Genomic DNA, 16,206 nt, shown 5'->3' with positions numbered 1-16,206 from the left:
CAGAGAGAGCTGCTGCTCAGGCATGTGTCACGAAGGCCGGGAGCGTGGGGGCACGGCGGGGCTGAGAGCATCTGCTCGGGTACAGGGGCCTGATCACCGCGTCAAAAGGGGTGACAAGGAACAGAGGGAGGTGATAAATGAAACGTACAGAGACACAGACCTGTCCAACAAGTGCTAGCAGAGGTAAATAAAATAAACCAACCTCATCACTCCTGCTAATCACCGGGCTGTCACTAATCTGCGAGCGCTGCTTCAGGGCCAGCCTGGCTTCTGCATCGGTAAGGATACAAAGTGAGGGGTGCCTGATACTGGGGGGTGTCAGTGGAAGTATGTGGGTATTTAAATGCGTGTGCAGCAGAAGGGAATCAGGGAGGACAAGGCAAGGGAACCAGCAGAAAGGGGTGTAAAATGGAGCAGTCACAGGTAAAACTGGTCAGTGAGCATGGCTGAGGGGCGAGTCAGAGATCCCAGGGCTAGGCAGGGGTATCAGGCAGGCAGAGGGTCCATGCTGGTGTCGGGGGGGGGGGGTGGGGGGTGAAGGGGCACAAGTGTGGGGTGCCTGTGGAATCAGTGTATGAGTGCTGTGTGTTTGCAGCGAGCATCAGGCTGGACCAGCTGGTGTGTTGGGGACCTGTGGGGGGGTGTCAGAGGTACTGGGGGCCAGGCAGAGGTGCTGGGTGGCCAGAGGGGCTGTGCTGCTGCTTGAGGGATTTGCAAATGTGCACGTGAACCCAGAGAGTGTCGCACATGTCCCTGCACCAGTGCCCCCCTGCTCTGCCAGCACTGCAGGAGGGGACGGCTGCCTGTGCTGGCTGGTGATGTGGGTCCTACAGGTGGGTGCTGCTGAAGGAGCCCCTTGCCTGTGGCAGGCTGTGTGACCAGCCATGTCAGTGTCTGTCTCTGCGTCTTAGACTGGCTCTGAGGAAGGATTTCTGTGCAGAAGGGGCTGTTGGGCGTTGGAATGGGCTGCCCAGGGCAGGGGGGGAGTCCCCGGGATCCCTGGAGGGGTTGAAGAGTCGGGCTGAGCCAGCACTGAGGGATCTGGGGGAGTTGGGAACGGTCAGGGGGAGGTTCATGGTTGGGCTGGAGGAGCTTCAAGGGCTTTTCCAACCGAGGGGATTCTGTGGATCCATGTTTCATTTTGTCACTGCTTGACCCTGCCAATGGGAGGTTCAGCAGCAGGTGACTGCACACACTGGATGCCAGCAGCAGCCCCCACTGTGCCATGCCCATGGCACCAGGTGACAGCAGTGCCTGACTGAATAGTCCCTGGGGAGCCAGTCTGTCCCCAGCCCTGCCTTCCCAGGCCCCTGTCCCAGCACCATGCAGCAGAGCCATCTGGCACCAGGTCCCCTCACACTCTGCTTTATTTTGTGCTCAGCCAGTGGCTGTGACCAAGTAGAATGGGTGCCACCTCCCAAGTTCCCTACAAGCTGGGGGTGGTGAGGTGGGGTGAGGGGGTGAGGCCATCGTCCCTGAGCACGTGAGAAGCTGTCTGCAGAATAGAGAGGTGGGATGCAAAGCCCAGCACCTGCTGTCTCCCTTTTGCCAGTTGAGCAATTGAGGCAACACAGGCCCTGCAAACATCCCCACCCTGAACCCCAGTGGCAGCATGACAAACCTGAGCACGCAGCGCCTGTAAGGAGCCAGACCTCTTCCCACAGCCTGGCCACCCAGAGCATGGCCACTGCTCTGTGGCTGGTGTCCCCAGGTGACATCCCACCAGGCTGGGGGTGCACATGGTGCTGCTGGCCCAGGCGGGCTCTGAGCATCCTGCCGCAGGATGATACAGCCTCTTTCAGCAGTGCAGCAGGCTCTTATCACCCCCCTGCAGCTGGCTGAAGGGAGGGGAGATGCACAGTTCCTACGATGCAAACAGGATCAGGGCACTGCAGAAACCTTGGAAGGGAACTCCCGAAGTCAAGTGTTAGATGAGGTCACACGCCTGCCGGCACCTTCAGGGCTCGGGAGGCGATTCAAGAGGAGGGAGGTGGAAGCTCCCGTGGTGTGGTTCCCCACAGACAGACAAAGGTGCTGGACTCCCAGCTGTGCTCTCCAGGCCATCCAGCCCCTCTGGACTTCGATCTGCTCACTCGAACAAGCTGGAAATGCTGTGCAAGCCCAGTCCAGCCATGAGCTGATGATCAGGGGAGTGGAGAGCAGACTGAAGACCTTCAGACCCATCCAGAACCTCCTTTCCTGGAGTCAGCCTCAGGCGAGTGCTGGCTTTCTAAAAACTGCCTGAATGCTGTGACTTTCCTATCATTCCTCTGCTTCTGTATCATCTTTAGGCATTCTCTGAGTCTTACTATTTCCACTTTCAACAGGGAATCCTGCCTCACCTCCCGTTGATTTCTGCAGACGTGCTGGTATCCAGGATGGAGAGACAAGAGAGTGAGACACTGACCAATGAGATGGAGGAGATGAGTGGAAGAGGTGAGTTTTCAGAAGGGAAGAGGAGGGGGAACTGTCCTCTGTTGAGGAGAAAAATGCAACCTGCTTCTGTTGTAGAAGAATTATTTAGGGTCAAAGCACCTCAGGCTTGTCCCACCCTGGGCTTGTGTTGAGACTTGGTGGCTGCAACACCCTCAGCTAATTCCTTGTGCTTATCTGTGGACCCACCACCAACACCAGACACCTGAGCTGCCATTCTTGACTCCCTCCATTGGCCACAGAAAGAAACAGGAATCCGGGGCCATAGGTTACCGGTCTTGGGCTAATGTCTATCATGGTCTGCACTGGTTTGTGCCCAGATGTGCCTGTTTCGCTCTTGCAGCATAGAGACACCCAAGCTCAGGTCCAGGTCTCTGCACAGCAGATGTGGACCCACCACTCAGGTGCATCCTCCTCCAGGAAGCTGAGGTCTCCTTGGCCAGGGATTGCATGGAAAATCCTGGATCAGGAGCAGGGGCAGGATTAGGACTGAGGCTGGGGCAGTCCAGCACAAGGGGGTTTCCCACCCCACACTGGACATCTTTGGGCACAGGAAAGGAAATCGCCCCGTCCCTTCTCTTGCTGGGGTGGATGCAGCCCCAATGAACCCCTGGGGTTGCCTGACCTGAGCAGCTTCTCCCCCTCTGTCTCCAGTTGATGTGACCCTGGACCCAGACACTGCCAACCCCTTCCTCATCCTGGCCAGTGACCAGCGGGGCGTGGGACGGGGCAACGAGTGGACCTTGCTTCCCAACAACCCCGAGCGGTTCGACACGGAGCCATGCGTGCTGGGCAGCCAGGGCTTCACCGAGGGGAGGCACTACTGGGAGGTGGAGGTGGCCAAGGGGGGGGACTGGTGGGCTGTGGGGGTGGCCCAGGAGTCTGTCAGGAGGAAGGGGGTCCTCAGTTTTGCCCCCCAGGAGGGGATCTGGGCCGTGGGGCAGTGGTTTGGACAATACCATGCTTTCACTGACCCTGACTGGACCCCCCTGCACCTTGCCTGCCTCCCCAGGGCCATCCAGGTCTGCCTGGACTTTACAGACAGGCAGGTGGCATTTGCTGATGCTGAAAACGAGGCCTCAATCTTTGCTTTCTGCCTGGCTTCATGTCCTGGGGAGAGGCTACGCCCGTGGCTCTGGGTGGGGATGGACTCATGGCTCACGTTGTGCCCCTGACATGGAGGGAGCATGCGTGGTGGGAGGGAGACTGGAAAGGTGAACACCATCATCTTGGGTCTCGGTGCTGGGCACTGGGAGGGTCCTGCATCCTGCCGGCTTCTCCTCACATGGTTCCTCTGGCCACCCAGTGGGAGGACTGGCAGGTCCTGGAGATGGATCCCACCACAGCTCCCCTCCACCCTATGCAGCAACGGGAGCACAGAGATCCGGTGCGTGGAGGAGCTTGGTGCCAGGTGTCCCCAGGGCAGAGAAGTCGCATCGAGTGCTGGGGCACTGCAGAGCTGCTCTGTACATGGCCATCAAAAATACAGCAGGCTCAAACTCCTCAAAAGCTGCTGAAACGTCTCTGGCTTTTTTCAATTAAGCTTAATGATTGTTTAAAAAAAAAAAACCAAACAAACATAGCTGGATGCTGGAGCTCATGATAACACTTATCTTCATACATCCAAAGCCTCTCCTTGCCTTATTTCCAGTTCTCACTGTCATGTGCATTAAGTACCTTTCTTACAGCAGAGAACTAGCAAATGCTATAGGGACAGCCAAGGAAGGTGAGCAAGAAATTGAGTGTAGTGGTAAGGCATTAGCTGTTTTTTTCCATCTGCTTAGCCACAGGGCTGTGGCGCTCAGATCACAGCTAACCCTTGCAGGAGGTTAACCTCCGCGGGAAAAGAGAGCACAAACACCAATATGGTGGATGCTATCTGTTCGATTTATTAACTGTGCAATTGCTTGATATACCCCTTTCTGTACATCGCGAGATCTTTAGTTCCCTGTTCTTTCCGTGCATCACGAGATCTTTTCATGTGCCTCTGTTTTTCCCATACATCACGAGATCTTCCAAGCGCCTCCCCCTACAATTGAGAAGTGTCTGAAGTCCACAGGCGAGGCAATGCCCACAATTCTGCCGTTCTCTCATCTCCCCCCATCAAGGTCTCCTTTTCCACATATAGACTAGACTAGTTCAGGTGGAAGGGACCTACAGCAATCTGTCCAACTGCCTGACCACTTCAGGGCTGACCAAAAGTTAAAGCCTTTAATAAAAAGGCGTTGTCCAAATTCCTCTCAAATCCTGACAGCCCTGGGGCACCGATCACCTCTTGAGGAAGCCTGTCCCACTGTTGACCACCCTCTTGGTAAAGAAATGCTTCCTGATGTCAAGTCTGAACCTCCCCTGGTGCAGCTTTGAACATTCCCAGGGGTCCTGTCCCTGAACCCCAAGGAGAAGAGCTCAGCACCTCCCTCTCCACATTTGCTCCTCAGGAAGCTGCAGAGAGTGAGGAGGTCACTTCTGTCTCCTTTTCCCAAAACAAGACAATCCAGAGTGCTCAGCCACTCCTCAGAGGACATGCCTTCCAGCTGTAGATCTGCTCCAGAGAACTGGAATTCTGGGGCAATGATTCAAAGGACGTGTTATATCTGGAAAAGGTGGGAAGGTCCCCACTCCCAGGGACCTTCCTCTGTCATCTCCTGCTCACTCCTGCTCTTCGGAGAAGAAAAGGTGAATGTAGGTGAAGGGGAACATTACCTGGGTCCAGCCTAGATTTCTTCTTCTCCAGCCACATTGCTGGTTGGACTCATAGTGCCAACTCAGTTGTCACCTTTGTGGTGGCAGCTGGGCACAGGCCACAGCGTTGGTCTCTCTGGTCTGCTGCAGTAGCTGGAAAGAGTCACAGCACTGATCCAGCACAGGCACCTTGTCCTGGCACTAGGGGATGGGCTCACCAACCTCTCTGGCACTGTAAGGGGACAGGTGACATCCCACTGCACCTGGGCTCTGCACATCCATGGGTCCAGCAATCCAGCAGAGCAACCCAGGGGACCATCCAAGGAGTCAATCCCAAAAGCAGGGACAACTCATGCTCTTGGCAGAGCACAGAAGAGAGGCAAATCCTAGTAGGAATGGATGAAGTCTCCAACTGGCTGCTTGGTGCCAGCCCAGCCTCAGCTCCCGGTACCAAAGCTGACGCTGTGCCCACGCAGGAGGAGGGAGAGCTTACTCCTGCTGGGGCCGTGGCTCTGCATGTCCACAAGCACGCTGGGAGGAAGGCGAGATCCCACAGCTGAAGCATGAAGGCAGCTGGGTACGTGTCTGGGAAGAGCTGGGATCAAACACTGCAGCAGCACCACAGCCAGGCACAGCAGGTCACCACGGGCTTCTGGCCACAGGGCAAGGAGAAGGGGTGGGCTTCACCCCTGAGCAAGCTGTGACTTTCACTGGTGCTTTTTCCCACACACCACTCTTTCAGAGGTTGTTTCAAACATCCTGGGCAGAGTTTATGCTTGTAGCATGGCTTCTCTTCACCGTTCTTTGAATCCCGCCCCTTCCACTCCAGCCCCCAACCACACACAGGTCAGCTTTTTTCAACAGAAGTAGATGGAGTCAACATGTTTAAAGCCCTTATTATCCAGCAGCAAGGTCTTGTGGGATGGGATTTAGTTTCACATTTATTTGACCAGCATTTAAACTTTGGTTATTTATGTAACTGGTTATTCATAATTTTTACTTCTACCATGCAATGCCACAAATCCTGGCAGTTCTACAAACCAGCAAGTCTCAAACCAGCAATTCCTACAGCCTGTTCCTAAACTTCAGCAAATTCCTGATACTAGTTCTTTGGCTGGAGAATACGTCAACCTCTAAATTTTCTTTCCAAGAGCCTCATCACAAGCAGAGAAACAAAATGAATAGACAAACATTGAAGAATTATCAGGTACACTAATTTATTAAAAAGCAGTGATTCCACCCACAAAATTATGTGCAGATATAAATCTTACTAGCACCTCCCCGAAAGATGAATGTTTACTTGTGTCTTCTTGGGCTAACACAAGAATCAAATCAGGCCAGCAACAGGGACTAATATCTGGAGGTTGCCCAGGCTTCAGGGCTGCAGAGCATCACCCCATGGTCAGGTGGGTGGCTGAGGAAAGTTTCATCCTCCTTAATTCCTCAAGTAAAAATATACTATCACTAGGCCCTCCTATGCCACTGCTGTGCCCCTCAATCCCCCTCATGGCTCCTGTAAATAAAGTATGTCCCCAGAAATGCCTATTCTTCACCCAGAGCCCTGCCCTAAGCCTCTTCCACTGCGGTAGGAACAAGACTGGGGAAGCCCGTGGGTCTCTGCTCCCAGCAAGGCGATGCTGGGTAGGCAGACAGGAGCTCAACAGCCTCTGAGGCTCACAAAAGAAAGGTTGTAGATTGAGATGGCAGAAGATCTGTAAGCAGATGGAAGTCTTCAAGGACTAGCAGATGGGGATGCAGGAGGGCAGGGTGGCCACAGTAGAACCTCCCCAGAGGGACACACCTCCTCAGGTCTCAGGACAGTTTGAGCTGGGACCCTTTACCCACCCAGAACCAGGGGTGGATTTTCTCCCCTGCAAACGTGGCTTGTGGGAAAGTGAAAATCACAGCCTTGCTGTCCATATTGACAAACATCACCCGGCCCTCGGCATGGTCCAGACAGATCTGCACCCTCCGGGGGACCATGCTGGGAAGGACAGGGGTGGGAGCTGGGGAAGTGAGAGCCTGGAACTTCTCCTTATATTGCCCCACCGCCCAGATGCCCCCAAGCGGGCTCATGACAATCGGTCCCTTCCTATTGACAGATGCCAGGGCCAGCCCCACAGCCCAGCACGACCCGCAGACCACCTCCACCTCCCAGCACAGTTGCCCCGAGTCGAACACCTCACAGCCCAGCACACAAGGCCACGGGTCAAATCGCTCTGGGTTGTCAGGCCGGCTCTGCTGAGTGGCTCCCTGCATCACACTGCTCTGATCTTCCGACAAGATGAGCCGGGACTGAGCTGTATCTGGGTCCAGCGTCACGTTCACTGCAAGAGCCAAAGATCAGTCCTGAGAAGAGTTTTACCATGCTGGGTCCATTTTTGGTCCTGGCTTGGGAGGAAACCTGACAATACTTTTCTTTCAGAAGGTGCCCAGCTCAAAATGGGGAGCAGCTCTGTGCCCTGCGCGTGTGAAGACTCACTGTCCCCCAAAACATGTGTTGCATCCCTTGCAACCAGGGTTCACTGGAGAAGGCTCCCCAGCAGAACTCACCTTTTGTGTACGGTCCCCATGATACCTCCACTCCTTCCCCTGTGGCAGTTGTCAAAGCATCTGAAAGAGATGAAGCCCAGAGGTCACCCCTGACATCTGGCTAACACCACCATCCCTGGGAGGTGCTTTGTGGAGATCAGCACCAGGGAGATGGTGGGCAGAGATACTGCCCCTTCCTTCCCCAGGGCACAAGCTTGCTGCACCTGCCAGCTTCTCCAGTTGAAGCAGAAAGGAAGAAACCTAGAGCAGCAGGAGTGAAAAAGAATTTGGGCCTACCTAGCACAAAATAGACATTGACATACTGCAGCACATCTATAGGGTCACCAAGATGGTTTGAGGAGTTGTGGGATCTTCACCTCCAGAGATATTGAGAACTCAGCTGGAGAAAACACAGAGCACTCCCACCTAGTTGTACCTGCTTTGAGCAGAGGTTTGGACTAGATGACCTCCAGAGGTCTTTTCCAGCCTAAATTACTCTGCACAATGCCAGGTTCTGCCTGACAGGCATCTCAATTGTTTCTTTGGGGATGAACCTCCTCATGAGGAGAGCACGAACTGAGAATCATTCGGACATCTGGGACTTGTTCACATCCCCGACCCACTTCCAGCCATGGAGCAGGTCTAGAGCACAAATCTAGAACAGAAAAAGCTGTGGCAGCATCCAAGCCAGGTGCTGCATGAAGGGTGTTGAAAGAGGTTCACATGCACAGCGATTTATTAGTAGGCTTCTGAGCTGATGATGTGAATCAAGACTAATGTTGACTATTCTATGGGGGAAAATAAAAGCAAAGAGGGATCAAGAGAAAGGAAAGGGGGGGGGTGGGGTAGAAAAAGAAAAAAAGGAAAAAGAACACTCTCCCACTTTAGCTGTGACATCTCTCCAATGCTTCCCCAGGGCAAGACACACTACACAAGGACATTCAGCTTGATCTCCCTTCCATGAGGCATTAACCACCCCCTTCCTTCCACCCCTGGGATGCTTCTCTGTTCTCTGAGATCCCTGCTTTGTACCTTGGAGTTTTCTTGCCATCTCCTCTAGTGCAGGAGCTTTTTCTGAGCAGATACCGGGCTCCTTCTTCAGCTTGTGGCTCGTCCACTCCTTTTGCTGGAGTTTTGCCCTCTCACACCTGGAGTTGTACAAGCCACAGCATTTCTCTTCCTCCTTTAACTCAGTCTCCCATTAGTGCCAGTTGCTAGAAGCCACTTTCCAGCTGAATCAGTACTTCCCAGAATGTTTTGGGGTTTACTTTTTGTTTTTTAAAACACAACAGCATCAATGACAAGAGAGACAACAGGTCTCATTGGCTAGGTCAGTACTCTGTCCTGATACTCTAATTGCCAATTAAATTTCTATTATAATGATGGTCCTGGTGCCTCCAGTCATCCTGTCCCTTCAGAGTAAACCTGCACCACAAGCAAGTGCAGAAGCCCTGAGCCAAGGGCACCGTGACCTGGTCCCTGTGCCTTGGTGTCAACCAGAACCTGCAACCAGTGACCTTAGAAATTAAATGTTCTCCTTGAATATTTCCCCAGGGAAACACTTTCTGGTTAGAGTCATACTGATTCATCAGCCTCTGGAAAACTGGAACATCAGTGGGATATCCCTGGTATCTGAGGTACTCAGCTCTGTTCTGGGGCAGGAATCTTTACCAGCCCAAAGCAGCAGTGTGAAGCAGGGAGAAAGCAGCACATACCTGCTCAAATCATCACCAGTGTCCTAGATGGGAAAAAGAGAGAAGCAGCTCAATGCTACTTATCCTGCACACACATTCCTCACATTCTCCTTTCACAGTGAACGGACACACCAGCAAGCTAAGATTAATAAACAAGTTAATCAAGGTAAAATTAGCCCATCACGTGTCTGTGATTTACTGACGCCTCATGTGCTGTTTGCCAAGACAGTGCTGGTGTTTCAGTGGACCTCACCTGCAGGCACTCATGTCCTGGCAGCTGACGCTCCTTCTCCTTGATCAGGCCATCCAGATAAACAATCTTCTTGGAGAAGTTAGCAGAATTTTCTTTCAATCTTGTTTCAATCTGCTTCTCCAGCTCTCCCAACCGAGCCAGCATCTGGCACTCTTGTTCCTCCATGTACTGTCGCAGCTGCTTAAACTCAGGCACAATCTTCTGCCTCAGCGTCTTCACTTTTTCCTTTATGAGCAGAAACAATCCTCAAGGAAGGGCAGGACCATGGAAAGGGACAGGCAGCAATTAAAAGCATACATAGCTTTTACTTGTTGGTGCAGAGCATGGCTGTGACTCCTGGGGTGATTACTGTGCACCAACAGCACAATGACTCGATCTCCCAGCTCCAGCCAAGAATCGACCTTTCTTCAGCCCCACCAAGCAAACTTCTTTCCCAGTAGCACCATCCACCTACCACATAGTCCTGGCAGATCTGCCACTCCTTCCTTTCCTGTTTCTCCAGTTCTCCTTTCTCTCTCCTGAGGCTCTCCAGCTGCGACTGTATTTGCTCCTGGAAGGAAAGACATCCTTTAGGAGCTCTCCACTGCCCACACGTATACTGTTCCCTGGGTTGGACATAAGCAGCCTCTGGACCTGTGGGTCCAGGAAGCTTACAGGGGTTGGTGGGGCTGGGAGAGGTGATGAGGAAACATGGAGGGGTAGGGGACTGGGGAGGAACAAAGGAATAGGCAGAAAGTGGTATAAAAGGGACTGGTCATGGGTAAAATGGAGCTGGTCAGTGTGCTTGTCTGACCCAGCCCTGCACCTGACCACCAGAGTACGTCCTACCTTCTCATTAAATCCTTTCTTAACTACCTGTTCGCGTGATCTCACTCTGTGCCCTGTGGGTGTGAGGGCTGTAAGGATGAAGTGTCAGCTACTGCGGGGACCAGTGCCAGTGGATTTGGTGGCAGCTACCGCAATGGGATGGGGGGTGCAGGCACCCTGGGGTGTGGTCTCAGCTTCTGGAGTCAGTGGGGTCTCAGAATGGCTCCAGGTCCTGAATGCCAGCCTGGAAGGGAGAGTGTCCCCAAAACCAGCTACTGGGGGGATACCGGTGTGAGGGATGTGAGTGAGGAGCTCAGCACCAGCAGCTGGGGCTGAACCACAACCCACATACCTGGATAGGATCCCTGTGAAGTTAAGATGTCAAAAGTCAAAAGAATTTTATTAAAGACTGATTACAATCACTACCACCACCCTAGTCTGTCAGACAGCAACATGCCGAGGGACACTGGACAGGCCACACGGGCAGGAGAATATAATGTTATATATGTAAACTGCACAAGAGGATTGAGGACAGACTCCCATTACCTTACAAAAACTTGATAAATGCTATGTCAAGCCACAAAACATGTAAAAGGGAAACTGCAGCAACTGGAAGATAATTAAAAAACAAAACAAAACAAACAAACAAAAAACCCAAAAACAACCAAAAAAAAGGGCTCGAGGGTGCAGTTACAACATTGACTCACAGAATCCCAGAGTCATTCAGGTTGGAAAAGCCCCTCGGGATCATCGAGTCCAACCCTCAGCCCGACTCTACAAAGTTCTCCCCTACCCCACATCCCCCCACAGCTCATCCCAACGGCCCTTAAACCCCCCCAGGGATGGGGACTCCCCCCTCCCTGGGCAGCCTGTTCCACTCTCTGACCACTCTTGCTGGGAAACATTTTCTCCTCCTGCCCAGCCTGACCCTCCCCTGTGGCAGTTTCCAGCCGTTCCCTCTTGTCCTGTCCCTGATCCCCTGGGAGCAGAGCCCAGCCCCAGCCTCTCTGCAATGTCCTGTCAGGAGCTGCAGAGAGGGATGAGGGCTCCCCTCAGCCTCCTCCTCCTCACACTGAACACTCCCAGCTCCTTCCCTGGCTCCTCACAGGATTGATTCTCCAGGCCCTCCCCTGCCCTCGCTCCGGCCCCCCGGGATCCTTGCAGAGATGTGTGGGCTTATCGAACCACACTAGGAAGCTTTCGGACAGGTCTGTGAAGCCCCGCGTTTGTACGGAGGCCTCAGGCGCCGCCAGCAGCGCCCTGTCCCACAGCTCCGCCCCGCCCGGCAGAGCCAAGCGCCTGGGAAAAGGCGTCCTCAGCCCGCAGGAGGCGGCGTTCGCTCACCGCCACGGAGGCCCGGCGGAGAGGGTGCGCGGGGGGTCCCGGCAGCCCCCCCTCGGCCCCCCCGGCCCGGTCCAGCCGCCGCAGCCTCTCCGCGATGTTGCCCAGCGGCCGGTTGGGCCGGAGGCCGCGGCCTGGGGCCGGCTCCCGGCACTGGGGACAGGCGGGGGGGGCGGCCCGGGCCCAGCACAGGGAGATGCAGCCTCGGCAGAAGTTGTGCCCGCAGTCCAGCATCACGGGAGCGCAGAAAAAATCCAGGCAAATGGAGCAAATCGCCTCCTCCAGGAGCTCCTCGGCTGCCTCCATGGCCGGGGCGCGGCGCGGGGCGGAGGCTCTTGGGCTGTTTCACTTTCGGAACCGGACGAGCCCCGGGGGCTGCGGGACGCCCCCAGCTGTGGGACAGCACGGCCAGAGGAAAGGGAACACCCCCCCGCCTCCCTTCCCTCCTGCCCTTATTTAAACTAAAGGGGCCTGGTGGTTGGAGCGGGTTGACCTTAGCCCGGGAGGAGCCCTGCTGCCCTTCGCAGGATTCTCCTCCGCCGGTCACCCAGCCAACATCTTCAAACCCCCTTCCCACAGACCAGCTCCTCTTTTCCCTGCTCTTCCTACCTCTGCATTGCCCGCAGTGGTTTGGGTTTTTCCTGCCTTTCCTCTTCTACCTTTGTAGGTCATACAGTTGCAAGGATGAAGATTCTTTCATTTTTCTTTATTTGCTTCATTATATACTTGGTGATGCTCCACATTCACAAGCCAGAGGCAGGTAAGACTCTCCACCATGATGCAGCTCATTTCGCATCAGCTGCATCTTTCAGCAGCGTTTTCCCTTGTGCTCCACTTTCCACTCAATGCGGTGGTTCAGGGTCCTGGGGAGTGATTGCTCTCAGCCCAGATTAACCCCAGAACTAGTGCTTAACACTAGGGTGTGTTATTCCCCCCCTCCCCATTTATTTGGAGCTCAGGCAGCTGATTGGATGCATTTAAGTATCAGCAGTGCTGAGAGTATTTGCATGAATCAGCATGCATGTCATTGATAGCCATTTTGTGGGGATTTAAAGGTATTTAAACAGATTTCCTTGCTTCTTTAATCTGCTCTTTCCCCTGCCACCCAGATGTGTGGCTCATTCGTCTGTACACGCTGGTCTCTGAGCAGCCCAGGCGGGTAAGTGCATTACTGAGCCAGAAGCCCTTCACTGAGAGGGTTTATTACCTCTGTTAAAAGCAGGGCAGGCACATGAGAAAAATTCTCCCAGCAAATATTCTCCATGTCAGAGATGGAGCTCTTCGCACTGATCCATGATGCTGTGGAGGCCAGAGGCCTGTCATGTCCCTGGACAACCACAAAGAGCAAGACCCTGCTGATGCTGCAGGAGGTGGCAGAGGGTCCCTCAATGAGGGACTTCACTGTGGCCCCTCTTGAACCCACAGTGGCCAGTGCCTCCTTGCTGGGGTCTGGCTCCAGCCCTGCACTCTCTAACACCTCCTGTTCCTCCTCACAGCTCACAGTTTGCATCTACAAAAAAAATTGCATGTCCATGTCCCCAACCACTTTGGAGGTTTGCTTCTAATTAAACATTTCTTTCTTCTCCTCTTGGTCTTCTCTGGCCTTGTTCTGGGTTTGCAGTGTTGGGATCTGATCCTGCTGGTCCTCACTGCTGGGGGGGGCTGCCCTGCTGCCTTTCCCTGGGGACAAGTGCTTGGCCCTTCGAGGTGACCTTGCTCCAGTTGCCACATTTGCCATTTGGGCATGGCTACCGTGAGGGGACAGATGGGGCCAGGGAGCAGATGTCAGGGTGCTGAGGCAGGACAGAGCTGCCGAAGGTCTGCATCTGCCAGGGCTGTGAGGATTTGAGACCTTCTGCCGTCCAACCCTTCCATGAGGGATTTCACCTGCTTGGTTTGAAGAGGCATCAGAAAAGAAGATGCCCAGGTGGAACTGAAGGCAGCAGGTTTGCAGTCTGTGTCTGCCTCTTTAGGTTAGAAAGCTCTTAAATATGAAGTATTGACACATCGGATGGCAGGGACCCTCCTGACAGTTAAGCTGCTTGTGACTTTTAGGACGGAGAGTCTGTCTGGTGCCAGCAAGGACACCTCTGCTTGTTTGGTCTGGGTTTTTTACCCAAGAATGTCCAGGGCAGAAGCACCCCAGAAATAAGCAGACTTGGGTATTTCTCGTCTCTTTCTATCGGATTATATGGAGATTGTGGTTTTTTTTTTCCCTCTCACCTATTGTCCTTCTCTGTTTAAGACAAGAAACTGGGAAGCACATGTGATCCTGAAGTACAAAGACTATCTCTTAGTTTGACACTGGCTTGGAATAAGATGGAAAAGCTTATTCTTCTCATTTGCCCTATGCAAAGTAATTGCAATTCCTCATTGCTGTGGTTTCTAGAATCTGAGGGTAAATCTCAGATGTTGAAAACATACATAGTTTAGCCCAGTTCTTCTTTTAATGCCATCCTAGCCATCGGGTCTGGTCCTCACACCTCTGTGGAGAATAGCCAAGGTGTCCCAGCTGTGTACCGACCGGCTGGCTGGTACCTGGAGCCCCAGGTCCTGTGGGGAGATCCCAGCTGTCAGCACAAACCTGCAGAGTCCCAAACCCAATCCGGAAATGTGAGGGGCCTCTCTGACGCGCAGAGCACCCTCCTTGTCATGGGAAACACCTGCTTGTCCTGTGTGGTGAGGAACACATAGCTCAACCAAGAAAGGGAAACTGCTTTCTGAAAGCCAGCCTGGTCACCCTGACACAGGCAAGGTGAGACCAGAGGACAGCTGGGTTTCTCAACAGCCCTGGACCCTCTTCATGGGAATTTCGTACTTTGAAGGGTGAGAAAAGGTTTAATGGGTTCCTTTTTGCTGTGCCCCCCGAAAATGTAAAAAAAAAATAAAATCAACTCTTTGGCAGCTGACTTGCATTGCAGCATTCCGGTGAGAAATATAACAATTTCATTTAGGATCGCACCATGAAGGCTCACAGGAGTTTAAATTCAGCTCTTCTTGTGGAAGGGGTATCCCAGCGATCTGGTGCCACTGCAGGCAGGGAGTCTTCAGGAACGCATTGGTCCTTGAAAAGCAAGGCTAGGCTAACATGGGTCTGCTAAAGGGCATGTTTCAGGGAGACAACCTGAGCCAAGTACCCAGAGCCTGTGTGGACGGTGCGTGGTGGCTGTGACGGAGTGAAGGCATGGGGCTGGCACTGCCTCATCGGTCAGTGGTCACACACGGAGGCCAGCAGGTAACTTGTGAAGCCCACGGTCCCGTCAACACCAAGGTGGGGCCTGTCCTGGCAGCGAAGGTAGAGCAGGGTGTTGATCACAGAGTCACAGAATCATCAAGGTGGGAAAAGCCCTTGCAGCTCCTCCAGCCCAACCATGACCCTCACCCTGACCGTTCCCAACTCCCCCAGATCCCTCAGCGCTGGCTCAGCCCGACTCTTCAACCCCCCCAGGGATCCCTGGGACTCCCCCCCTGCCCTGGGCAGCCCATTCCAACGCCCAACAGCCCCTTCTGCACAGAAATCCTTCCTCAGAGCCAGCCTGACCCTGCCCTGGGCAGCTTGAGGCCATTCCCTCGGGGCCTGGCGCTGGGGCCTTGGCTCCAGGGACTCATCCCCCCTCTCTGCCCCCTCCTGGCAGGGAGTTGCAGAGGGCCAGGAGGTCTCCCCTCAGCCTCCTCTTCTCCAGACTGAACCCCCCCAGTTCCCCCAGCCGCTCCCCAGCAGACCTGTGCTCCAGACCCTGCCCCAGCTCCGTTGCCCTTCTCTGGCCACGCTCGAGTCATTCAATGTCCTACGTGATCAGACCTACGTGATCCTCCCTGTGTCCAGGAGAAAAGGTGGCAGCAAGAGGCAAGCAGAGGCACCTCAATAAACAGGCTTTTCTCAATGCTGGTCTGTGTCAGAGATGCTTCAAACAAATCCTGCTCAGATTTGGTAGGTTCTTCTGAGCAGCCATGAATGAAAGCCACCCCCGTTAAAACGCATCTCCTTTTCTAACAGCAACCCCTCCTTCTCTGAGTTTTCTGTTTTTTTTACACTGTTCTAGCTGCTGCTGCTTCTCCTCATCCTGGGCAGAGTGCTGTGTTGCAGCACAGTTTTATTTTAAAGAACTGGGGTGAGCCTTCTCCCCAGGAATATGACGCTTTTTCTCCTAAAACTTTTTTCCTTTTAACATAAACAAGCCCAGAGCCCTCCTGATTTGCCAGCTTGTCCAGGAAACATGGCTCATCCAAGGTCTTGCCCAAGGCTCAGGCCTTGTCCGGGGCCTTGGAAACACATTCAAACATTGTTTTTGCAGCGTCCTGAGCGGCACTTCAATACACAGCTTCATTTCCACCCTGCTCTCCTAAAGCAGCGCAGCCTTTCTAACCAGGCTTTGCCACACAGGCCCAACGCCCACCCCAGGGCCAGGGGCTCAGGGCTGGGACTGCAGGAGGTGCTGGGGCTCCTCATCACACCATGGGAAA

At 53.9% G+C, this 16,206-nt stretch overlaps 2 protein-coding genes across 3 annotated transcripts; one reads left to right on the top strand and one right to left on the bottom strand.

Moving 5' to 3' along the window:
* Positions 1-3: 3 nt before the first annotated feature.
* LOC141971131 (butyrophilin subfamily 1 member A1-like) lies at positions 4-4,055 on the top strand. 2 transcript variants are annotated; one of them, XM_074928276.1, is made up of 4 exons: positions 4-183; positions 2,022-2,215; positions 2,328-2,436; positions 3,088-4,055. In XM_074928276.1, exons 1-4 carry the CDS (start codon positions 138-140, stop codon positions 3,606-3,608), a joined length of 870 nt encoding a protein of 289 aa, XP_074784377.1. In that variant the 5' UTR covers positions 4-137; the 3' UTR covers positions 3,609-4,055. The 2 variants fall into 2 exon arrangements, with proteins under 2 accessions (XP_074784377.1, XP_074784378.1); XM_074928277.1 differs by lacking the exon at positions 4-183 and adding an exon at positions 191-278 and having other exon boundaries at positions 2,047-2,215.
* A 2,252-nt stretch (positions 4,056-6,307) lies between these two features.
* Positions 6,308-12,137, bottom strand: LOC141971129 (zinc finger protein RFP-like). The gene is made up of 7 exons (XM_074928274.1): positions 11,746-12,137; positions 10,049-10,144; positions 9,595-9,819; positions 9,363-9,385; positions 8,680-8,795; positions 7,669-7,728; positions 6,308-7,442 (listed from the first exon to the last, which is right to left on the bottom strand). Exons 1-7 carry the CDS (start codon positions 12,046-12,048, stop codon positions 6,928-6,930), a joined length of 1,338 nt encoding a protein of 445 aa, XP_074784375.1. The 5' UTR covers positions 12,049-12,137; the 3' UTR covers positions 6,308-6,927.
* Positions 12,138-16,206: the final 4,069 nt, after the last annotated feature.

This window comes from Athene noctua, chromosome 27, assembly GCF_965140245.1.
Source record: "Athene noctua chromosome 27, bAthNoc1.hap1.1, whole genome shotgun sequence".
Lineage (NCBI taxonomy): Eukaryota > Metazoa > Chordata > Aves > Strigiformes > Strigidae > Athene > Athene noctua.
Note: the sequence above shows the minus strand (reverse complement) of the source record. Positions and strands in the feature narration are given on the sequence as shown.

Bases quoted from the DNA above. Each gene is read 5' to 3' on its own strand.
- LOC141971129 (XM_074928274.1), bottom strand. From the start codon at position 12,048: ATGGAGGCAGCCGAGGAGCTCCTGGAGGAGGCGATTTGCTCCATTTGC. The intron at 9,820-10,048 runs GTAGGTGGATGG...CTGCTCATAAAG, and splicing joins AGATCTGCCAGGACTATGTG to GAAAAAGTGAAGACGCTGAG. The intron at 9,386-9,594 runs GTGAGGTCCACT...TTTCCCATCTAG, and splicing joins CAGGACATGAGTGCCTGCAG to GACACTGGTGATGATTTGAG.
- LOC141971131 (XM_074928276.1), top strand. From the start codon at position 138: ATGAAACGTACAGAGACACAGACCTGTCCAACAAGTGCTAGCAGAG. The intron at 184-2,021 runs GTAAATAAAATA...GGTTCCCCACAG, and splicing joins TCCAACAAGTGCTAGCAGAG to ACAGACAAAGGTGCTGGACT. The intron at 2,216-2,327 runs GCGAGTGCTGGC...CACTTTCAACAG, and splicing joins TTTCCTGGAGTCAGCCTCAG to GGAATCCTGCCTCACCTCCC.